The 26192-nt window shown below is 30.0% G+C and overlaps 1 protein-coding gene across 7 annotated transcripts in view; it reads right to left on the bottom strand.

Annotated features, from left to right (window-relative positions):
- Positions 1 to 26192, bottom strand: part of LOC142323067 (solute carrier family 26 member 6-like) — a 169606-nt gene that overhangs the window by 10383 nt on the left and 133031 nt on the right. For 4 of the 7 annotated variants that reach the window (XM_075362207.1, XM_075362214.1, XM_075362210.1 and 1 more), the window contains 4 exons: positions 21413 to 21589; positions 6797 to 7069; positions 2608 to 2736; positions 304 to 448 (listed from right to left, as the gene is read on the bottom strand). In XM_075362207.1, the coding sequence (XP_075218322.1) occupies positions 304 to 448; positions 2608 to 2736; positions 6797 to 7069; positions 21413 to 21589 (724 nt within the window). The remainder of the gene's footprint in view (positions 1 to 303; positions 449 to 2607; positions 2737 to 6796; positions 7070 to 21412; positions 21590 to 26192) is intronic. The other 3 variants (XM_075362208.1, XM_075362211.1, XM_075362213.1) reach the window with 3 other exon arrangements.

Below are 26192 nucleotides of genomic sequence, written 5' to 3'. Positions count from 1 at the left end.
TGAATGATTAAATATAAGAGACCCCCTCATAAGTTTGTGAATGTTTAAATAGTCTACAAGCAGTACCTTATTGGAATCCGGGTCCACCCAAGGGGTTACTGGACCTGATTTCCATGATATCTATATAAAGAAGAAATCAAGGGTAATGGAAGCAGAATGATTAAATTAATTATAAGGGTCAAAGAGAAAAATATATTTTATTAAGCACATTAAGAAAAAGAATGACATTAATTAATTTGTTAACTAGTTATTTGTTTTCAACATGTGAAACAAACGTGAAAAAACTACAGTTTAGGTAATTACCTGAACAACCGACTAAACATAGTTTTATGTTTCGTGATTTTAAGTCATTATACATTGTGATAACTGATTTTACAGATGATGGATCGATGTAAAAAACTGTAGTTAAATCCAATATCAGACTTCTCAGTTCATGTTCAGAATTCTTCTGAAATAAAAAAGAAGAAAGTAAAAGATTCACAATTGTAAAATAAATTAAGTCTATAAACTAAAACTTTATTTTTAAATTTAAGCAAACATTATAAACTGATTAAAAATAGATGAGTGTATTTTTTAAGGGATCTAATAAAATGATGTAAAAAAATCAAGGGACATCGAATCTTTGAACAAGGTGGCCATAAAGTTGCCTCTGCTTGACTGATATACCTACCTGGGAAATTCCAAGTTGTTCATCATCTTTTTCAAAGTGAAAGCTTCCTTCACATAACTATGAAATGAGAAAATGTTCAAGTATGACCGAATACACGATACTGTCAATGGTATTCTTAATGATGAATAATATGCTTTCCAACTTTAATTTACCTAGTCGCAAAACACATTCACTGTTGTGTATATCCTTTAGAGATTCATGTAGTTTTTGCTATAAAAAAAACTGTAATATGAGTGTTCACCTTATCGCTTATGTAAAATGTAGACTGATTCCTAAAGATCATGTTTTCCAAAATGCCTAGTTTTCCTTAAGTAAGTAAACATTTCTGGATAGAATTCTAAACTAAATATTGTTTTTTCATAAGTCTATATAGTTAGAATAATAAATATTATACTCTGTTTTACAACGAGTGACATTTACAGGGATTTTGCAAGAATGTAATAAATCTATACGCTTTCAAAGCATATGGTATTGTACGTATTTTTTTATTATCTAGTATAAAAAATAAAAATTATACATATCTTTCTAAATATGAAAGCAAGATTAAAAATCAAAAAGTAAACAATACACATTTTAATATTTTTATTTTGCAATAACATCCTTAAATATATACTGTAAAAAAAATGCTCTTCTTTCAACAGTATATATTTCAAAATGCAAATGCTATAACTAAACCTTTTAAAACTGGTAACTGTGGGATGCATGACTCTAATTTTGTGTATAAATAAGTCACTCCTAAAGATGCCGCAGTTACTCCAAAGAATAATGTGCATACTGCCCTGGGCTTATGAAAGGTAATATGTAGTGGAATTGTTTCCAGTTTTCTTCTTCAATAGAGGTGAATATAATTCATTCAGAAGACAAGATGTATACTTCTAAAACTGTATATAAAATTTTTTACTTAACATCTAAACATTCTTATGATGAAATAATCATCAATAGATATTTTTTCTCATTTATTCATAATCAGCAATCGCCAATCATCATGTCAACATCACTTTATTAATTTATTTCCAAACTATTAAACTTTGTCTGCAGTATTTACTGACAATGATTGTTTAAAAGTTGAAACTGACATCTAAATTTAGATTTTAAGTAAAAAGTTTTGTAAATGGTTTCTTGAAGCATAAATTGTCTAATACATGTTCTTCAAATCTATTTCAACAACTGTTTAGCATAGTTCTTTATTGTTTTGAATATAATTGTTTGTAGCTCTACAAATGTCAACTTCACTCATTTCACGACATTAAAAATGATCATCATTACTCTCAGAGAAAGCAAAATGTATCAATGCCACTTGTATCTCAGATCTTATATGCATTATAGCCATAAGAAAAATAGGACAGATAATGAGCATAAAGAGAAAAATCAAATATTTTTTATTTAAAATATACCTGTAGTAACTTGTTTCTACAGGAAACAGTGCATTATATACACTGTCTCCGATCAGTGTAGGAAACTTTATTGGCTCAAAAGTTCAAAACTTTAGTGATTACATTGATAAACAAATGTGACAAACCAAGCTGCAAAAAATCACTCTGATAAGAGATATACATGATAATCCAATATAACAAAAATAAATTTTTAATTCATTTATCAACTTTGCTGCTAGGATACATTTTAATAAAAATTTTATTTATCAAGTATAACATGGTATATAACTTCTAAAAATAAAAAATGAGTTCAAAATGATGTTTCAGAATGCTGATTGGATAATATAAAATTCACTACGACAATTATTTGACCTATTAAATCTTCTTGTACTTTCACTGTGTGTATTATGTACAGTTCTTAATGCATTATATTTAAAACATGAGTATGAATTAACTACTTTTTTCTACTACTGTTTCAAACAGCTTTTTTATGAAGTAGCCACTAAATTTTTTATACAATTTGTCATTTAAGACTGTATAAAGTGTATTCTATAAGATTATTACCTCAGTATTTTCAGCAGTTTTAACCTTTTCACTTACTCTTTTAAATATTTTTTGTCGAATTGCTTCCTTATTTGCAAAATGCATTGCTCCAGCTATCTGCAATATTAATATATGTGGAATTGCTACAGCCTAAAAAAAAAAATGCATAAAATTAAAAAATAATCTAAAATAAAGAATTAAACTAGAACTACATATTTTGTTGCTGTATTCATTTTCATAATAATACAAATTGAATAAGTAATATGAAGTTGAACTTTGATAAAATCTAGTCTCATATAAAACACATTCATTCACAGCAATATTTTTCAGCTACTAAATATATCTTGTAGTAATTATTTAAAAAAGGTTTATCAAAAAAATTTAGGTATAAGAAAAATAATATATATTTATATTTTTTTTTGTCTTCAGTCATTTGACTGGTTTGATGCAGCTCTCCAAGATTTCCTATCTAGTGCAAGTTGTTTCATTCCGGTATACTCCCTACATCCTACATCCCTAACAATTTGTTTTACATATTCCAAATGTTACCTGCCTGCACAATTTTTACCTTCTACCTGTTCCTCCAATATTAAAACGACTATTCCAGGATGCCTTAATATGTGGCATGTAAGTCTGTCTTTTCTTTTAACTGTATTTTTCCAAATGCTTTTTTCTTCATCTATTTGCCGCAATACCTCTTCATTTGTCACTTTATCCACCCATCTGATTTTTAACATTCTCCTATAGCACCACATTTCAAAAGCTTCTAATCTTTTCTTCTCAGGTACTCCGATCATCCAAGTTTCACTTCCATATAAAGCTACGCTCTAAACATATACTTTCAAAAATCTTTTCCTGAAGTTTAAATTAATTTTTGATGTAAACAAATTATATTTCTTACTGAAGACTCGTTTTGCCTGTGCTATTTGGCATTTTATATTGCTCCTGCTTCGTCCACTTTCTAGTAATTCTACTTCCCAAATAACAAAATTCTTCTACCTCCGTAATCTTTTCTCTTGCTATTTTTATATTCAGTGGTCCATCTAGATTATTTCTACTACATTTCATTAATTTTGTTTTGTTCTTGTTTATTTTCATGCAGTAGTTCTTGAGTAGGACTTCATCCATGGCGTTCATTGTTTCTTCTAAACATTTTTTATTCTCAGCTAGAATTATTATATCATCAGCAAATTGTAGCCTCTTTATCTTTTCACCTTGTACCATTACTCTGGATCTAAATTTTTTTTAACATCATTAACTGCTAGTTCTATGTAAAGATTAAAAAGTAACGGGGGTAGGGAACATCCTTGCCGGACTCCGTTCTTTATTATGGCTTCTTTCTTATGTTCTTCAATTATTACTGTTGCTGTTTGGTTCCTGTAAATGTTAGCAATCATTCTTCTATATCTGTATTTGAACCCTAATTTTTTTTAAATGCTGAACATTTGTTTCAGTCTACATTATCGAATGCTTTTACTATGTTTATAAATGCTAAGTATGTTGGTTTATTTTTCTTTAATCTTCCTTCTACTATTAATCTGAGTGCTAAAATTGCTTCCCTTGTCCCTATACTTTTCCTGAAACAAAATTGGTTTTCTCCTAACATTTCTTCCACTTTCCTCTCAATTTTTCTGTATAGAATTCTAGTTATGATTTTTGATGAATGACTCATTAAGAATCTGTATTCTTCACATTTATCTGCTCCTGCTTTCTTTGGTATCATGACTATAACACTCTTTTTGAAGTCCGATGGAATTTCCCCTTTTTTATAAATATTACACAACAGTTTGTATAATCTATCTATTGCTTCCTCACCTGCACTGCACAGTAATTTTGTAGGTATTCCATCAATATCAGGAGCCTTTCTGCCATTCAAATCTTATAATGCTCTCTTAAATTCAGATCTCAGTATTGTTTCTCCACTTTCATAATCTTCGACCCTCTTCTTCCTCTATAACACCATTTTCTAATTCATTTCTTCCATAACTCTTCGATATATTCCACCCACCTATTGACCTTTCCCTTTGTATACATTAATATATAAATTAATCACTTAAAATAACCTTCTCCATCTGTCAGACATGGGTGCATTTTAATAAAGTTTTCCCCAGCTGCATTGCACTTTTTTATGTGATTCCTATTCATAGTAATTATTGTTAATACAGCATTATTGATTATATTACAATGAAATATATTCTGGGAATTCTTTTCTGTATTTATAGCAATAAATCAATAAATGAAGAAATCTGTAAACAATGTCAGCAGTAGCAGTGATGACAACCCCCCCCCCCCCCCACCACACACACACAAGTTTTGGTAGTCCTGGAATGATGGGGTTGTACTCTAGCAGCTAGCTTTGCAATAGAAGGGATGAACAGGTCCATGAAGGCTTTTGAACAATTACACATGACAGAGGTTTCATGTAAACAGCCTCTTTTTTTAATCTTCCTATCTGGCAGAAATCAAATGGAAAAATGTTTAGGGTCAGCATGGAGTCACAATGAGGTAAGGGGTATATGGAGAACTGATAACAGTATCAGTTCACCCAGACCTAAGAACCTGGTGATAACAAGAGAAAATGGTAATTTTGTAAAAATGTTTTCTTTTTCTTATTATGCATGAAATAAGTATTCGAGCAAGCAGCCTTGTAAAAGAAATACTTAAGATATTTAATGGTTTTATGTTGAACAAATAATAACAACCAGTCTCAGAAGATTCTAACTTTAAAACCTAACAGCAGAATAATGAATACAATGGATAGGTGGAATGTACAGTATCATACATAAAATGATTTAAAAATCAGATATACAGGTTTGATGTGTAATACGAGAGTGAATCAAATATAAATGGTAATTCTTTTTTATACATTTATTGATTAATAATATACACAATTCATATCTTCATCATTTTTCTATATAATCTCCTGCATGACCTACACAATTTGCCAATGATTTGGAAGCTTGAATATTCCTTGTTCATAAAATGTTTTTGAGGACGACTCGTCAACCAACTGCAGACACGCTCCTCAACATGTTTACTGTTTTCAAATCATTCACCTCCTTTTCAAGGGCGCTAACAAAAAATAGTCACAGGAGGATAAATCTGGACTGTAGGGAGGGTGTTTTAGAGTTTCTCAGTGCATTTTTTTCAATTTATCGCTTGTCAAAATCATGGTGTGTGGCCCAGTGCTGTCATGGAGAAGGATGATGGCATCTCTAATGGGCATACCCCATCTTTTGTTGACTAGCACCTGGCAATAGTAAGCCGCATTCATCATTCATTGATTGTGGAGAAAATTGATGAGTAAAACTCCCCTTGAGTCAAAAAAAATTGTTGCAAGAACTTTTCTGGCTAACAGATGGGTTTTGGCCTTTACTGGGCAGCCCTCACCCTTCTTTTGCCACTCCTTACTCACCATTTTTCACTTCAGAGGGTAATGATGGACCCATGTCTCATCACATGTGATGTCGCATCTCAAAAAATTGTCCCCTTCTTGCTGAAATTGATTCAGAAGTTTCTCTCAGATCTCTAACCTGACCTGTTTTTGATTTTCGTCAACAACTTTGGAACCCATCGAGCACTAATTTTTCTAAAGTCAAGATAATCAGTGATAATGAATTGAGCACTCTCATAGCTGATACCCACATCTGACGTAATTTCTTCAACAGTGAACTAGCAATCATTTTTAATAAGCTCTCGAATGGCACGGATGTTGTCAGCTGTGAGACTTGATCTTGGGCATCGTTCACGACTTTCGTTTTCTATACTTTCTCACCCGCCCTTAAATTGTCTGGCTCACATTTATACTCAGTGCTGGGACAGTGTAGCATCCCCAAACTGTACCTTTAAATGAGTTACAGTTTCCGCGAGTTTAACGCCTTCATTAGTTAAAAAACTTTATGATTATATGTTGTGCAACGGACGACAGAATCTCTTGATCACTCATGGCTGTAATGACGACAGAACAGAGCGGAGGAGCTAACCAAGCTGGTTCTCCCTCTCTATCACACTGAACATTAACGCCCAACTCTGCCATCCAGGTTGGAACTGCTTACTGTGCAGAATAGCAAAACTACTATTTAAATTTGATTCACCCTCATATGTAATACCAGACCATTAATAATCCTACAAAAGGAACCTAAAGCAAAAGGTTAACATAGAAATGTTAATTCTATATAATAAACTAAGATGTAGAATAATGAACCCTTACCCCCGTATAGCACTTAAGGTCAAGATAAATACTGGTTGATGGTATATGTCCTAATGTAATAACTGTAGGTTTCTGTCCGACTAAAACGATGCAAAGAACAGAAATAACTAAACCGATGATAAGAGCTTTATCGATGTCAAGAATAACAACTGAAAGAAATGTTATCATCCAAATAAAACCATCACGTTTAGACTGTTTCCATGCTCTCCAAAATTCTTTTACTTGCATCAGCATTCCACGTAGTGCTACAATTATTATACCTGTTAAAATACACTGAAACAAAGCAAAGTTTATTATGTAATAAAATCCTTAACAACAAAATGAAATGATAATTACATGTGTGTGTGTGTGTGTGTGTATGTATGTGTATATATATATATATATACACATAATATATAACTTCATAGTCTATGAAACTTACTATATAAAAATGAAAGGAGTTTAGGTTTTTGGCTTAAAAAAGGAACATACAATTCAAATGCACTGCGATTAATTCAGTTTTTATATAAATTAAAATCTTAAATAACTATAATGCATTAGATATAGGTAAATCTGGTTACAAAATTAAATACTAAAGTTTTATTATTACCAAACCAAATTTAAAATAATGGTAAAACCTTAAAAGAGTTTCTAAAAACATCATGAATAAAAATAATTTACGGATAGGCCATTAGGTAAAAAATGAAACTTAGAACAAATCAAATTAAAAAAATAATAAAGGTGAAATTATTGTAAAATTACAATTTCTAAAATTTAACATGTATGTAAAATATACACAATTTTCTTTTAATATTGTGAAGAAGATATCTTCCTAATTAATATAATATATTGTAAAACTACGTTAAATAATTTTTTTAGGGCAATCTGAAAACGATTCTGATGTTAATGTACAGGTACAAGTGGAATGGATCAAGTAATCTAATGATCAGCAAATATAAGATTAAATTCTGCAGATTCAATAACTATGTATTCATAGTACACTTAAATCACAACATTCTTATCTAAAAATCAGTGTCATTGTTATCAAAATAATGAATAATTTTTTAAAAACTTGTTTATTAATTATTGATTTGGCAATTGGAATTTCATCCTTACTTCCATCCTCCAATTTCCTGGATGCTGTCCTTTGAGACAGTTTATGTGTCTTACCTAGGACCATTATTTGAAAATCTTTAAAAACTTCTCATTTTGTAGTTTTGAAAATTATTCAATATCATAATTAACACAAAAAACATAGTCAAATGTTTCATCATATACTTTCTTAAGTACATAAAGCCATTCTAATGACAAAGTAAGAAGTAATCCTAAATCATTCTTTTGCCTCACAATTCAAACTAAAAACAGATTACATTAAAATACAAAAATTTAACATGCAAATAAAGTTAGTTACCTACATCTGTTAAACAATATATACAGAAATAATTAATTCATGAAGATACATAATTATAGTTATTTTCAAAATTTGAGCAATAAAGTTTGCATTTCCTGAATGAAAACTTTTTATTATCATTCCTTATGGATGAATATGATGATGCACAAGCTACAGGAAAATGTTATATTAAATGATAAAGATGTCTTCCATATCCTGGAAATCACCTAAATTAAGACAGAAAAAATTTTAATCATTTAAAAAAGATGTAAGTCTGTTCAAAAAGTTTGTGAATATTAATTTTTTTTATTTTAATAACCTAAAACTTATTGAGCACGATTTCTTTTAGTATTTTCCTCCTTCTCAGTTGGTACAATTCTCCTAAAAGTAATTTGATTTCTGGAAGTGGTTTTACAATACATTTTTTATAAATATTTGCATCTAAGTAGCTAAATTAGTGAATTTGATTTTATTTCTTTTATCATGTTGAATCATTGTCTATCGATAAGGATTTTGACTTTGTAAATTACAAACATGCACTGAAGATGGGTCATATTGATATGTGGTCACACATGCATACATGTGCATGAGGTAGTGTAGTATTGCACAATACTACATCTGACGCACAAGCTATTTTTCACAGTTATCTTTTCTTCTTGAACATTTTTTCCATTATCTGAATACTTGTTTAAAATTTATCATTCTAGCAGAAATTCATGATAAATGATAATCATGTGTGAAATAAATCTCTTAATGCGACTAACATTTGAGTGAATCCAATATAATTTTATGACCTATGAGAATTTGTTAATAAGCTATCATGATGAGTTCCAGTTCAAAAATGCACTGATACACCTGTGTCACATCATTAGTTGTGATTCTTTTCAAGATTATTTATTTGTTGTCAATTGTTTGCACAAACTCCTAAAAACTCCTGATAACAGATATAACCCCCTCTATACAAGTTAGTACGCAAAATACCTGATCAAACATTGTTAAATTTTAATAAAAATACAATAATTTCCATTTCAAACAGAGTAGTTGCATAAGAAGTTACAACCACTGTTGGTTTCTTATCTGATACATCCAAATTGTAAAACTAGGATGATTTATAAATAGAGAAAAAAAAAACAGCAAAGTATACTAGATGAAAATCAATTTGTTTTTAAAAAAGAATGAATACAGAGCTGACAATCAATTCTCTGATTAATCTAAAAAAAGGCCAACTGAAGAAAAACAAACTGTTTTTAACAAATTTGCACATCTTGACAAGGCATTCAGTAAAGTGGGAGTGAGAATCAAAATACTTAAAATTTTAAGGAATATGTATAAAACCACAGAACAGGAAAGTTTGTTTATAACCTATATGACAAATATCTGTCACTACAGTAAAAGACTGTGAAAGACATTTTCAAGGGTGAAAAGGAGGAAGACAAGGATGAAATCTGATGCCTTTACTTTTCATGTTTTACACTGAAGCAAAGTTTTTTCTTAATGTCTCCATGATCAGTAAAGACATTTCTATATATGAGGTCTGTAAATAAAGTAATGAGACTAGTTTTTTTGGCAGCCAAAGTGGCAACACTGTAAAGTAACTAATAAACATATGGTTATATGAACAGCTGATTTATATTAGGTATTAATATTTTCAGTCATTGTTGCCACGTGATACATAAACAAACTTTTTGTGAAACGAGTTTTTGTTGTGCATTAAAAAAAGTGAGTGATACTAATTATGAGCAATGTTGTGCAATCTAATTTTGTGTTAAACTCGGTGAGAATGCTACTGAAACTTTTTCAAAATTGAAAAGGGCGTATGAAGATGATGCTCTGCCACGAGCCCAAGTTTTTAGGTGGTTTAAACATTTTCATAATACTGGGAATCAGTTGCGGATGATCCACGCTCTGTAAGACAGTTAACATCAAAAAGTGACGACAACATTGAGCGAATCAGAGACTCGATAGGGTACGACTGGTGATAAACTGACAGAATGATTGTAGAACAATTGAATTTGAACCGTACCACAGTCCATCAAATTTTGAGAAATGAATTGGACATGAAAAAAGTTTGTGCAAAATTGGTCCCAATAAACCTCACTGTTGAACAGAAAAACAAGAGGGTGGAAGTGTGCCACGATCTTCTAGGGCGAATTGAAACTGATCCTGATTTTCTAAAAAAAAATGTTATTACTGGTGATGAATCTTGGATATTTGAGTATGACCCAGAAACAAACCGCCAGAGCAAGGTGTGGCACACTTCAAACTCATCATATCCCAAAAAAGCAAAGATGAGTAAATCAAAAACCAAAACCACGCTAATTTGTTTCTTCGATAGTAATGACATTGTCCATAAGGAGTTTTAGCCTGCAGGACAGACTGTAAATCAATATGTTTACTGAGAAATTCTTGAAAGACTGAGAAAAGAGTTGCCCACATGAGACCAGCCATCGACAACTGGATGGTACATCATGACAATTCACCCTGTCACAGTGCAATCTCAATTAATGAGTTTTTGACAAAGTAGAACATTCCTGTAGTTCTCAACCACCATATTCACCTCAATTGAGTTCCTGTGACTTTTTCCTGTTCATGACTTTTAAAAACACCTCAAAGGACACCATTTTGTAACAGTAGAAAACATAAAAAAATGTAACCAACCATCTGAAGGATATTCCAGTTTCTGAGTTCCAACACTGCAATGAAGAGTGGGTAAAACAGTTTGAAGTGTTATGTGGCTTTCCAAGGGAACTATTTTGAAGGTGATCCATGTATAACTGGATTGTAAATAAAAATTTTTTCTGAACCAGTCTCATTACTTTAATTACAGACCTCATATACATAGTTCTACACAGACCTATGAACAAAAGGGGGGTGAGAACTATATCTATATGTTTCCACCTCTCAAACTTTTCACTGTGTGAAAACAATTTCCACTTTGTTATAGAACAAATATTATAATATAGTGTAAAGATCTAAAGGAAAATATTGAATCTAAATCTGATATATAAGAAAGAAATTAAGATTTAGATGAGGATGTATAATCAAGATCGTTGTTGTAGTTATGTCACTATTTTTTGTCTAAATGTAGTAACAGATTTACATAACCCCTGAGAATTTTAATGTAAACTGGAATCCAGGTGAGATCCAAATCTGAACCAGAACAGACATGAGTCAAATTAACAGATACAGTAAAATTCAGTGTGGTCTGATCACAGTCATTAGAATGAGCTAATGAAATTTGAGTTTGCTCGAGTCTTGTCAAGTCCAAACTTTAGAAGTGATTTCATCTACTTCATCTAAGTGTAGCATACATCTTTTTGTAAGTTCATCCTGCTTACCAATTACAATAGTTTTTATTATATTTTCTGTTCCTTCCAAACTGAATAAAATATTTTTGTTAAACTGATTTATTTATAAATATTTTTAACTGAGTTTACTGAATCTATATAAAATGAATGTTTTCCCAATATATTAAACAATATTTTGTGTTAACCATCTTTATGTTACATATGCTCAACTGGAAATCACACTAACAGTTAAGATAAATAATAAAAACCATGAAACTCTTGATATATAGGGAATGGATTTTCAGGCAATAAAAAATTAAAAATATTTACTTTTTTGCCATAAAAAATGGAAAAACATTTTCTTTTAAGTATCTTTAACTTGAGTCTTGCTCTCTGAATATAAATGAATGTTTTAACTCACTAATCACATATCATCATCTGCTGAAAATTCTTTGGAATTGTAATACACAATAACCAACCTTTCCAAGTTTTCTGTACCAAATCTCTGTTGATCGTCTGAAAGTGAGAAAGGGACTGTGCCATAGGAGGCTATGTAACATACTTGAAATGCACTAATGCACACATTCCCACATCTACAAATGATAGTTGTGCAAACTGTCAAAAGTCAAACTCTGCAATCTAAACAACATGAGATGAAAAAATTTAATTGGTTGTAATGAAATACATTTGATCCGCAATGCTGAGGTGTGAGTGTTTAAACTCTTGAGTTTAGAGAACTCAAGAGAGAACTATATACATGAGAAACAAATATTCTTTTCCTTGGATTACATTAACCCAGAAATATTTTATTGTGTGGTAAAATTTCAAGAAGGAAAAGTGATGTCATGTTTTAATAAACCATTTTTTTTTCATATAGCAACTAAATATATTATAACAATATTAAAATTAAAATGGTATTGGTAGTTGAATGATAAGTAATTTTCTAACTTCCAAGCCTAGTTGAAAACTAATAATCTTTAAATCTATAATAGTAATGCTACAGTTAGTGATATGATATTAATAAATTCTGGCAATTATTTATCAAGTTTTAAAATTAAACTGATGTAGTTTTAAAACACTTTAGGCTATGCTCCATGTAGAAGAACACCAATACTGTTCTTGTTCTCTGTCAATAAAGTCCAAATTTTAACTCAAATAAAATTATTTTTCTTTCTCTTGATACTACAATCTGCACATATACCACAAACTGAAAAACTTAGGCTTTTATGTTAAAAGATTTAAAAAATGTACTATTAACAAAACTTTTGAAAATATTTATTAACAAAATTTTTGTAAATAAGTATTTATGTTAAAAAATACTTAATTACCAAAAACTTATTTCCTGACTGACATTTAAATTAAATAAATAATTCTGCACATTAATAACTGAATAATCCTGTAACTATGAAAAAATTACCAGTTATAAATATTTTTCAATAAAAGACAAGCAAAAGGGCACACGGTGAATATCCATTCATTGCTTCATAAATTTTCTGGGATAAAATTAGTATACTTTCAAAAATCAGTAATCTGCATGTTGCAGCGTGAAATGGTTGACCACATACTTCTAATTACATTAAATATACTTTAAACTTTGTTGTCAAGGATTGAAAGTTAAATTACTTGGCATTTTACTTCTCATATCAGATTAATAACAGAATAACCAAATGGAAAATAAAATTAACAATTTGAACTAAAATTCCTTTATCCTAACTGAACTACTTAAGTGTAATCTTGATATTTTTCATCTCCTAAGAACTGAACTCTGAAGAAAGAAAGTAATTATGTCTTTTTTAATTACTTCTAATTTGCAGTGCTGTGCTAGCCGATGCTTAAATACTTAAAACTGAACTTCTTTCTTTAGATTACAGAATCGACGGGAATGGATAATATGTTTATATGAAGTAGTCATGCAATGCAAAACTTAATGCTACTACTTCTAACGATCATCTATTTTTAATACAGAAGTTCTAATTTTATTTTCATAAAAATGTTAGCATACATAACAGGAAAATCTAACATACCGTTAAAACATTCAGATATTGTTTATTAATTATACATTTATTAAATTAATTGATTATATGAAAGATATAATTAAGGAATATGGTTTTGTAGGTAAACTGAACAGATATCATATTACCGCGAGCAAAATAAGCTAAAACTGATAGGAAACCCTCTCCCCATGAAATATACATTTCATGGGGAAAGAAAATATAAACAGAAATATACATTTCTGTTAATTTTTAATAAACAGTAATTTGCATTCAATTTTTTTAATTTTAATTATTTACATTTTTGATCAACAATTACAGTTTGTGATATCACTGTATGTAACAATTACAGCTTGCAACAGAACTGAGAGAATAAGATTTTCAATAAAAGAGTTTGCTTCAAAAAAGAAAAATTGTAAATGTTAACTTAAGAGAAAGAAACAATAATTTACACTCACTTATTATAACGAGAAACAAGTTGAGAATAACACTGAGTCATGCTCAAGATCTGAAAATAGATTTCAACTAAACTGTTTACAGCTGCACCTGTAAAACAATTTGAAATTATATTTAACAGTAGGCAAATTAAAACTACCATGTAATTTTTATTTTACAAGGAATAATTAATGATAAAAATTTATCATACTGTCAGTAAACTTTAACAATAAATACAAAAGATTATGACAAGCTGTTTCAAAAAGCTTCTATTTTAATTAAAAAGTAAGAATACAATTTTTCAATACATTAAACGTATGACACTAAATAAAATGTGGTGCAGTTGAGTATAAAAAGTATGCACAACGAATATTCCTAAAACTGGAAATTCTCTAAATTTAACTCTATTATCAAGACTTCTTTCTACATAGCAATATTCAAAGACCTAAATTAGAAGAGACTAAATACTTACTGTACTTTATCATATTGGTCATCAAAAACAGGATAATTTAAGTTCAAAGAAATAATAATATATGGAGGGAAAATTTAATGTATTTACCTACTGCTGCTTAACTTCAATAATCTACAGTCGATTATTACATCTAGCTTAGATTACATTCAAAGATGTAACTTTAAATAATTCTGCACTATATTTCTGGCTGTTACTACACACTAATGGTTAGCAATTTGGATTCTAGATCAGCTGGTGTTAGGTTTGATTCCTGGTAGGGGTCAGGCATTTTTTCTTATAATTTCACTCATCTTATTTTCCTTGTTAAAATAGAAATACAGAAAAATATCTGAGGTTGTAATAATGAGTAGAATTAAACACATGCAATATGAAGTAAAATATTTTACAAGGGATAAGTTCACTGGAAAATTTGATATAACTAATTTTCCTGCCAAAAAAAAAAGTTTCTTACTTATTTTACCTAAACATGTTATATTTAATCTTTAACTGTGTCAGTGTTACAAAATGTAGCCTAATCTCTTTTTTCAAATTTTCATTAACCTTACATCCTATTATGCTACTATAAGGGTGGTTTGATAAGTCAGTGACTTGAAAATAAAGAAACATATTTTTTTTTATAAAAATCAATTTATTTTTCAACATAATCCCCTTTTAGTTCAATACACTTATTGTAATAATTTTCTAACTTTTTTTATGCCTTCCAAAAAGTATGATTTGAAGAATTATCTAAAATATTCACTTGATGAAAATTTCTTTCCACCAAGCCACCCACTTCTTTAGGTTTGGAAACAAAAAGAAGTCAGAAGGGGCTAAATCTGGAGAATAGGGTGGATGAGGAAGTAATTTATAACCCAATTTAGGTAAGGTAGCAAGTGAAATTGCAGATGAATGAGCTGACACATTGTCATTGTGAAAGAGGACAATTTTTCTCGCTAAACGAGGCCGCTTTTTCTTACGAACCACATCAAATCTTTATAATAATCAGACATAATGCTCTCCCATAATCGTTTATCTCTTCTGTAGGTAACCAATCAATATTATACCATGTGCATTCCACAAAACCATGGCCATTACCTTACCAGCTGATGGAACCCCCTTTGCCTTTTTTCGGAGCGGGTTCATTATGTTCAGTCGACGTTTTTAACTGCTGTTTTGTTTCCGGCGTGTGTAATAATGAATCCAGATTTCTTCAACAGAAACAAAACGCTGTAAAAACTCATTTGGACTGCGCTGGTAAATAGTTAAACATTGCTTGAAGTCGTCACGCAGTACCGCTTTTGATCAAGTGTGAGCGATCACGGCACACCATCTTATTGATAGCTTCCGCAAATCCAACCACTCATGTAAAATTCACCATACATGTTCAGTTGAAATGTTTTTGTTTTCAATAATCTCAAATATCTTTGTCTGGCAATCTTCTAGTATAATATCATGGATTTTATCTATCATTTCTTGAGTAGTCACCTCTTTTAGACGACCCAAACACTCAGCATCACCTGTACTTGTACGACCACAAAGAAATTTAGTAAACTACTTTTGAACCATTCTATGCAAATTAGAAGACTCTCCAAACTGGTTTTGAAGCTTTTGTTCTATTTCCTTTACTGTTTTTCCTTGCAAATAATTGTGTTTTATGAGTACGTGAAATTCATGTTTTTCCATGTTATCCTATCTTCTTGACACATCAAATTTCAAGCGCTGTTAAATATCTACTAATTATTATCAAAATGATTCAAAACTCTGTGTGTAAGCTTAAATAAGATAAAACTTATTAACGATGGGGAGAAAGTAGCGATTGGAGTGCCATCTTCTGAGAAGTCACTGACTTATCACACTGCCCTTGTACATTCTGCTAAAAGTTTGGTTCAGATCAATGAAACTTAAGTACCTCTTCTCAGATTGTTCGTAATTATAAAAAAAATTATATCAAACTATATTCCGTAGCTCCATTCTAATGATCAAAGAGAGACTGAATCTGATTCTGAAAGAAAAAAAAAGAGAGACTAACTAATACATCAATATTTTTTTTTGTAAAATTTTAAATGAAAAATTCAATTTAAATCTCATATGAAGGGAATATTTTTTATTAAAGAATCATATAGTACTCTGCATAATTTATTTATAATAAAACTGGGCAAAACTGAATGGTAGAGCTATTACTTTTATATGATAGGCACAAACAATACTTAAAAATTTTTAAAACTGTCAGAATTAGTTTCATAATATTTTAATATTTCTATGGACATATAATAGACTAAAGTTTTTTGGCACATGGAGACAATATTTATAAAATTATTGGAAAAAATCACTCATTATCAATGATAAAAAAAGTTGGTAAAAAAACCTCTTTGAAAAAAAAAAATACTCAAAACAATCTAAAAAAAAATAGTTATTTAAGAGGATAGCTAGACTCAACCAGCCAGATGAATGTAAGAATTATTAATAGTATTCTCAAAAGAAATTCTGGATCACCCAAATCTGAAAAAAATTGTTTCTTTTAAAAAATAACTTTTACATTCATAACTTTAAAAACTTTTTAAATTAACCATTTTTAACGAGATTCTATATTTTATAACTTTTCAGAATTTTACAATAAAATCCATAAAAACTAATCAAAATCAATAGTCAAAAATGATTTTAATAGATGAATATAATCACTTAGTCATTTTGGAACAACTTATTCCTGGGTATTATCATATCATATTACAGCCATAAAAGTCCAGGTTGTATCCGTTTTGGGTGGACTTTTTCTATATGATTGCTAATTTTTGCTTTAATGCCCCTGGAATATCATCAGAAATTATTTCATTATGCGCCAATTGAATGTGTGCTTAAATTTTTATTAGAAAAAAAATGTTAGAAAATCACAAACATATCCATTTTTTTGTACTATTTTCCTAGATAACTGACTAACTTCATTTTACAGAAATGATGGAGAGAAAAAAGTTTTGTTATGAAATTTTACACACAATATCATCAGTTATAAATTGATAAATATGTTATTACTGATGGAAAAATAGCAATAACTGTCAAAAAAATGAGAAACAAGATTTTTGGGAACTTTTTTCTTGCAATTTTTTGCTTTTAAACAAATTGAATATCTTCACAAATTTTTATCTCAATTAATTTTAAAAAGCAGAGCATAAAAGTACTCGGAAAGATGCTACTTTAAAAAAAAAGTTTTGATTCGTTGATTATCTCCAGATATAAAACCGATCAAAGTTGACTGCTGCAAATTTTGGAATAAATTATTATCAATAAATTAATATACCAATATTTAACAATAATTCACATTTGCCAATAAGATATTTGAACTTTTTAGATTAGAAGACATATTTAAAAAAAAAAAAAACAATAATTTTGCTTGTTATAATTACAAGTATGTTTGAAAAATTCCCTAGGTTCTCCTAATTAACCGATTTAAATTTTTCAAACTGCAATTAAAAGTTTGAGTGCTCTTTTATGTGTGATTAAATTTTAAAGTATCTAGAGCTACACAATCCAGGCTCTACACAATTTGGAAAAATAATTTTTTTTTAAAATCTGGATTGCAAAATTATTATGTAAAACCTGTCCAAATGATTTTGTTGAAATTTGGCGTGCTGCTTTATCATATTAAAACGTTCTTTGAAGCAAAGTCTGAAGGTCCTATGATTAATATACATACTTGAAAAAATTCCCCAAAAAAAATCTTGTTTTTTTTTTTCATTTTTTTGACAATTATTGCTACTTTTGTATCAATAATAACATACTTTTCGATTTGCAACTGATGATATTGTGTGTGAAATTTAATAACAAAACTTTTTTCACTCTCGATCATCTCTCTAAAATGAACAGTTATCGAGTTATCTAGGGAAATAGGAGGAAAAATGGATACTTTTGTATTTTCTTACATTTTGTTTAATAAAAATTTACACACACCTTTTTCAACTGTTGCATAATGAAATAATCATTTCTGATGATATTCCGGAGGCATTAAAGCAAAAATTAGCAAGCATATAGAAAAAAAGTCCAAATATTCCCATTTTAAAACAGATACTGCCTGGACTATAATGTTTTAATATGTAATTAGACATCCACTAAGTGAGTACTGTTGATGTAATATTTTGGACTTTATAGTTGAAAATTAATTTAAGTCAGTTTTAACAGTAAACTCACCTTTGAAGAATTAGATGATTAAAATCAGTTAATATAATGTAGTAGCTAGTAGAGCTGCCTCCAATTACGGAACAAATTAGGCTTCATATTTAGTTTTGTTTTTCATTAACATCATAATGGATGTCATGGTAATTTCAACCTAAGGTGCTAATGTGTTTATATCTGAATCAACCTAAATTCAACTAAATTTCTTTTAATTACTGATACACAGAAAAAATATTTAAAAAAATATACAACATAAAGATAACATGTAGTAAAATAAAATAAAATATAGGTATCTAAACAAAAAAATTTATAAAACAAAATAAAAAATTAGGATTTATAACAAAAATATGATGGAAAAAAATTTTTACTTAAAAACTCTTTATAAAGAATATCTTAATTATAACAATTTTAAGGTTTTACCATCACAAGATTTATGAAACTGAAATCGATTAACAGCTATTAAAACTTGAAAACAACTATCACATGAAAAATATTTTAATTTACCTATAATAAGTATTGAAGTCATAAAAAATGTAAGGACTTTTTAAAAAAAAGCCAGCCTAATGAAAAGCTCAATTCACTGGCTATTTAGTTTAAAATTTATTTCATTTAATGAGGTTTTAGCTGAATATTTCTAATATTAATCATAAATAAAAAATAAAAAAACCATTCAAAATTGAACTAGAAGCAATTTGCGAACAGGACAATTTATTTAAGTCAGTACAATATTAAGAAAATATTCAAAACAATATCAGCTTTAACCTATTATTACATCATGACAATCTGTAAATTATTGATTAAAAATAATAATAAAAAAATAAAGACTAAAAAGACAAGCTAGGAATTAAAAGATACCTAAATTGAAGTATCTTTCAGTAACAGAAAAAAAATTGTGGCTTATTATTTTTTCTAAGATCACATAATAACTGAAATCAAATTTTTTATTATTATTAAAAAATTAAATTAATAAAATAAACAAATTTAAGCTATAATTATGTATATTAAATGTTATAATTAATGGTTTTTATTTTTATGTGAACTCTACTTCAGTAATATAACAGTAAAACACATGGGCGCGTGCGTGCGCACATGCACACACATATGCAACAGTAAAATATAAGTTAACAAAACTTTATAAGTACTGTTACATGCATTGTTAACAGTTCAGGAGTCTAACATAATGGTAGCAAAATTAGGAGGAGGAAAGAACCAGATATTGTGAAACAACAGACTGTGACTTCCAGTAAAGATTGTAAACACCTCCATAAAATGTTAGTTTCCATGCAGTTCATTTATTTCTTTAAAAGCCTTTTTCTTATCCTTCATACTTTCTTCCTTTTGCAGGTACCACAAGAATTGTCTCAACTGCCGCTTAACTTTATCTAGCAGCTGAGGAGGCAGCTACTTCTTATTGACACTGAATGGGTGGGGTGGGGGTGTGATTTTATCAGCTGGACAACCTTTGGACTCGAGTTCACAGAATACAGGAAACAGACAGTCTAGAGGGATTGGATAAAAACCCTTTTAGTGGCTAAAGTGCTTTTCAAGTGAATTTAGGTCTCCTAGACCTGAATTCTAGCTTCAGTATCTTCCAGCAAAATAATAAAGCTGTAATTTTTGATTAGCAAGTTGAAAATAGATTAAATTGAAAGTCTAATTTTTATAAGATTTAAAAATAAGACACAAAACATAATCACAAGCACAGCATGTTATCAATTTTTATCTTAGATCAATGGAAAACATATAGCTTAATTTTTATTTTTTGGGTAAATGGTCATTAGAATAAAATTTTAGATGTATTTGATAAAATTCTGCGGTATGTTTATCATATTACAGGTTTTATAGTAATGGTAACAAAATATACTACATGCTCCTGGTTTTATTATAACAAAAAATTATGCATGAAAAATCGCGCTTTCTTTTGTTTCTATGATTTGGTTTGTCATGCAAGACGCTGTGTTTGTTTGAAGTTAAATTATGTTAAACATTTTCACAAAATTTCTTGTAAAAATTAAGAAAAAGAACAAAGTAGTAAAAAAGGAGAACAACAAAGTTTCTCAAAAAAGTGAAAAGAATGTGTTAATTTTTTTTTGTAATTCATTTTTTGTGTAGTAAACAGACGTTTAAACTTGATTAAAACAGAATTTTTATTTGTAAATAAAGGTAATGAAAAATCAAAGCAATTTAAAAAGTGATTTTTGTAAAATAAAGCCTACTTTTTAAAACATAAATTTATGATCTGACATTAAAAGTGTAACAGAATACACGAAAATCAGGATCACAGCTGCAGTGACCTCTGCAACAGAAGACTGTCTGCAATGTACTACAGAAGAATTCAGCTATCATCTTGGTGCTATTTGTGCTACAGATGGAGTGTATATAAGATATTTATAACTTAGAAAATGAAATTTTAAACATTTTTGAACAGTATGCAATTTGTCTTGTAATTATAACACCTTTTTATTATGAAATATATCTGTTTGAAATTCAGTCATTTTTTCTGACACATATGTACAAAACAGTACAACTACACTTCAATTCAAAGTAGTTTCTTTAATTTATACAAGTTTATTCAAGTAGTCTTTTTTTAAAGATAAAGTAGATTGTGTTGAGTGTAATGACCATTAGCAATGTAGAATGAAAGTATGCTTCTTTAGCGATGAATAGAATATATACGCACCTCAACTAGACATATTAATAAATCTTGAGGTAAAAAGACCACATTTATTAAAGTAAATTAAAAAGAAATCGAATCATCAGAGATTCTCATCCGATAGAAGGGCCTGATTCAATTAATTTGACTAGAGAAACTAAATTGAATTCAATAATAAATATCCTTGCTTACTAAATATACAAAAATAAATAAATTGACTTACATTTATCATTAAAAAGACAATAGTGTAGACAAAAATTTCTTACATTTGGCAGAGGCTCAAAGAACGGTCCAATGTAGAGAAGAACTAAGACCAAAAGGGAACATGAAACTGCACTGGCTAACTGAGTTCTTCCACCAACTGTATATTGAATTAGACTACGTGATAATGATGCTGCAAACGGAATGCAAGAGAAGAATGATCCAAACAAATTTCCACACCCCTGCATAAAAATATCTTGAATCAATTACAGTGTAATTAATTAATTATATTTATTCTCTTTAATTTAAAAATAAATGTCAGAAGGTGTTATCATTTTAATTTTTTTATTTAATTTCTTCCACAGCTGTGTGATATAAATAATTTTTTTTTAAAAATACCAAATGTTATGGAACCAAAAAAGAAACCTCTCATCAATGAAGTCATTTTTATAGAGAAATGAAGAACTGCTTGTTAGTCTATGTTATTGTTTTTCTGTTTTTAGATCATTCCACTGCTCAGTCCTTTCCCTAGTTGTTGTTATGGATTCATGTTTTACTCACCTCATTTACCACAGTATATCGTATTTAAGAAAAGAGATTTCTTATGGGCAATTTTGTTTTTTTATGATGGGAAGAAATCTGTTTAAATGTTAAATGATTGACAACTCATAAAATCATATACAACTTTCTACTATCTATATTGTGCTTTACTGTAATTCTTAATACATCTTTTTCATTTGTGAGTTTAAACTTGATTTTGTTATACCTGCAGCATTGTTTTTGTTTTAGATAAGTTTTTTAATGTCTTGAATTTGATTGCGTTCTAAATCCTAACAATTCTGGCATTCATACTAAAAGTGATAATAATAATTACACGCTTGAGAATTTTTTCAGCTCTCGATTAAATGGTTATAACAGTGACAGCAGACTGCTGATAGCTGTGACTACGAGGATGATAACAAAAAATAGAATGTTGATGAGACGTATGACTAAACATCTAAAAGGTATCATAACTCTAGTAGATAAGAAGTTGAATATAGTAACGTAAAAAATATATTTAAAACATTTTTGCTGAAACACCATTTGACTCATTTCCAAACAGATTTACACTGCACAATGAAAATGATAAATAATTAAATCTTCTTTTGATAAAGATAAATCTTTTATTGTAATTAAAGTTTGGTTTCCAAAATACTGTTCAGTAGGTTCCACTTATTCGAACTGGGATTAAAATTAAGTTTTGATGTTGATTAAAAATCGAATCTTTCATAAATGATAGAAATTGTACAAATATGATTGCTATAGTGGCATGATAAGAATAAAATGATTATGATTAGATTACAGTGTTCCAAAAGAGTAAACAAAACATCAACAACAAATTCTATAGGATAAATTCTGTAAGATACAAAACACTATTAAGAATACTATATAAAAATAAATTGCGATAAATTTTGTTCATCACATCTCTTTCGTTGATATCTAATATATAAGTGGTTTGCAAAAAACATTAGCTCAATATAAATATGTTTAGGCATAGAGTTGTACGTAGAAAATAATGTCTTATATTGAAATATAAAAGAGACTTCATGTAGTAGGAAAATGATCAAACGAAAATTTAAGCTTGACAGAATGTGTTTTGATTTCATTTTTTGCATAGAAGATAAAATCGCCCATAGAGTTCCATGTAGTTAAAGTATTACTTGCTCCTAAATAATCCTTTTTGTAAAAAAAAATGATCACTAATCTAAATATGTAAAAAAGGAATTGATTTCTTTAAAATGCACGATTAAGGATCCCACAGGTATACAAAAAAATCAATGTTTTCCTTTTATACTCTCGATTATCCGGACATTAGCTTTTCTGAAATTAAGTTATATCTAAGAGTATGACCAATTTTAAAAATTCTAACGGCTTACTTTTTACCATGTTGAGTGCTAACGTTTTGCATAAAAAAGATGTACGCTGGATCATTTGGTATCCGTTATTTTTCTGAAATTTACTTATATCTCCGGAACAGTATGACCATTTGAAAAATTCAAATAGCCTATTTGATTACAGTACAAGGGCTAACGTTAAAATTATTAATAAAAATAAGATATTGAAATAAATAATTAAAGTACTGGAAAAACAAACAGTAAAAATCTTTTAATTACAGTAACTTTTCGTAATATGCAGTTAATGTGAGACATGCAAAAATGAATCGTGTCTTGAAAAAATTTTCAAGACTATTAAAGAAACACACACATTTGGCTGTACGTTGTGGATTGTGTGGAAAACAGTTACAATTATTTTGTAAAATTTTAGCGAATTTTATAACTAAAGTTAAAGTTATGTATTTTTACGTGATTATGATAAATAAATTGGTTTTCAAAAACTGAATCTCCTTTTACGCCCCAAAGAGCAGAGCAGAGCAAAGCAATGCCTGGCTGAGCAGCTAGTAATAAACTATACATATAAAAAAAATAACAGTAACAGATTTAAGTATATTTAAAAAAAACTATCTTATAAAGCACTTTATCTATGATTCATTCTGTACAACACAGAACACTTGTTTTAATTACATTTAATAATAAAAACAGTTTCATTTAAAACAATTTAGTGCGGAATTCAGTAGTTTTATTTTTATAATCAGAAGAATCTTTTGAATTAATCTGTTTTTTAGATGGTAGTTTATACTCTTAATTATAGCTATCTTACAAAATGTAAAAAAATTTTGATGCTAATTTTAATTAACTGAAAATTCTACGTAAATTGTGACACAGTACAAGAAATAAATATGCACCTCCTTTGAAATGGGTGCTAGAATGAGAATTTCAGGTACATTATTACTGTTAATTTCATTATTCTTAATTTCTGAATTTAAATCTTAAAAAATACACTATCATCATTCGGTAGATAAATTACAATCAATTCATTGCTGACAGTCATACAAATTGTTTCATTATTTTGCTTTATTTCCAAAATTTCTGTTTACTTGCATTCTCTAATTCTACACTGAATCTTGCTTTTTAAAACAGTTTTTAATAGCAGATAGGTGTCAGCTCGTTTGGCCATGGCCAATGGACGGACCCATGTGCAGTGGCCAGTCCGCTGATCAGAGAGTGCCTGGAGCTGTTATGACTGCTGCATCTAGGGAGCCATCTGTTAGACACAGGTGGAGACCTGGGAAAAAGTGGTGGTCCTCTGAACTGAGTGTGCTGCACGCAAGAGTTAGGTCTGCTAGGAGAAGAAACCAGTGTCGCCCCCAAAAGGGAATTATCGTTGACAATGTGCATGCTGAGCATTTGTGGATCAATCGGCGTGTCTACAGTGAGTATGTTCACACCATCAAGGAAGCCACACTAAAGTACTGGTCAGACTCCATGCACAAGTTGCAGTGCAACCCCTGGCAGCTTTAACATCTGTGGTAACTTGCCAGGCATTCCTGGATACTCAGTTTCCAGAGGTCAGCGTTAGGGCGGAGGCTATGCCCTTCTTTGAAGTATGGGCTGTGGATCCCGTTAATATAAACCAAGTGGTTTCTGAAATGGCAATGAAAAAGGCACTGGGGATTGACCAACTTGAGCCAGACATAAGAGAGATGCTTGGCAGGTTGTTTTTGAGGTGTCGTAAGTTGGGGCTGCTTCCTGACTTGTTGGAAAGTGGCTTTGGTGAGGGTGCTCTTAAAACCAGGTAAGGATCCTAGTGAGGTCAGTTATCAGCCCATCAGCCTCTTGCGACTAATTGGCAAGTTGCTTGGTTGCTTGTAAGGCTGGTTGTGGAATGGCTCTGGGAAAGCATTGAGGTGACTGTTTTCTAAATCAAGGGCAATAGGGCTTCACTAAAGGGGTTGGCACTGAGGATTGCATCTGAAAACGCTGACTGTAAATACATTTTGGCAATTTTTATTGACATAGAGGCAGCACTTCGTTCCTTGTGTTGGAGTTCTGTCCTCTATGAGTTGGAACGCTGCAATGTTCTCATAGCCCTGAAGACCCGTAAGAGACCAAGCCACCCTGGAATGTAGAGGTCAAGGGGGAAATTGGACACTCACAAGTGGCAAGAGCCACACTGTCAGACCATGTGGGAGTTCCTTGATGCAGTTACTTTGTTCAACCGTCATCCGTAGTTTACTTAAGGGAAAGACTCTTACCGCATTGCCGTGGGAAGCTAACCCTGAGTATGGCTGACCACCAGCCAATTATTATGGCTCCAAACATAATAAAATGGTGGACAGGTATTTGCTGGCAACTTCAGCAACCTAGGCTTGGCAGCGAATTGCTGCCTAGACGAAATATATTTTATTTATTGATGTCACATATATTTTTAGTAGTTGAAGGTGTGCGCATACCCATTTTAGCAAATATATGACAAGTGAGTGGTTGAGACACATAAGCCAGTGGTGTATGGCACCGCTTTTAGTCCGCTCACACTGTTAGGTAAACTCTAGGAGCTATTTTAGAATACTGGTCGCTAAACTGTTTGAGGTTCAGTTGCCATTTGTGGCACATATATTCGGTCTTATGCTTTAGGGCGATTGAATGAGGTGGTGGCAGGAGAAATGCCAAGTAAACCAACATGTAATGGTTTGAGAATTTCTTCTTCTATGCTTTTTACCTTTTTCTTGATCCGTCATCTATGGCTTGGGTACTGTTTGTGTAATGTATCTTTCCTGTACAATGTTTTTTTTTTTTCAGTTTTAGTAATGCCTTAATTGTCAGAAATATCATTATTGCAACACATTCAACATTGTCAAATTTACCTATATATCCAAAAAAATAAGTTCTGGAGAATGTCATAAATTTACATGCTCATTTCATTATTTTTCAATAAATGGAAAAAACTCCTAACCATAGTCGCTTCCAC

Source organism: Lycorma delicatula, chromosome 4 (genome assembly GCF_047948215.1).
Source record: "Lycorma delicatula isolate Av1 chromosome 4, ASM4794821v1, whole genome shotgun sequence".
Lineage (NCBI taxonomy): Eukaryota > Metazoa > Arthropoda > Insecta > Hemiptera > Fulgoridae > Lycorma > Lycorma delicatula.
The sequence above is the reverse complement of the archived record's forward strand: the minus strand, read 5'-3'. Positions and strand labels throughout refer to the sequence as shown.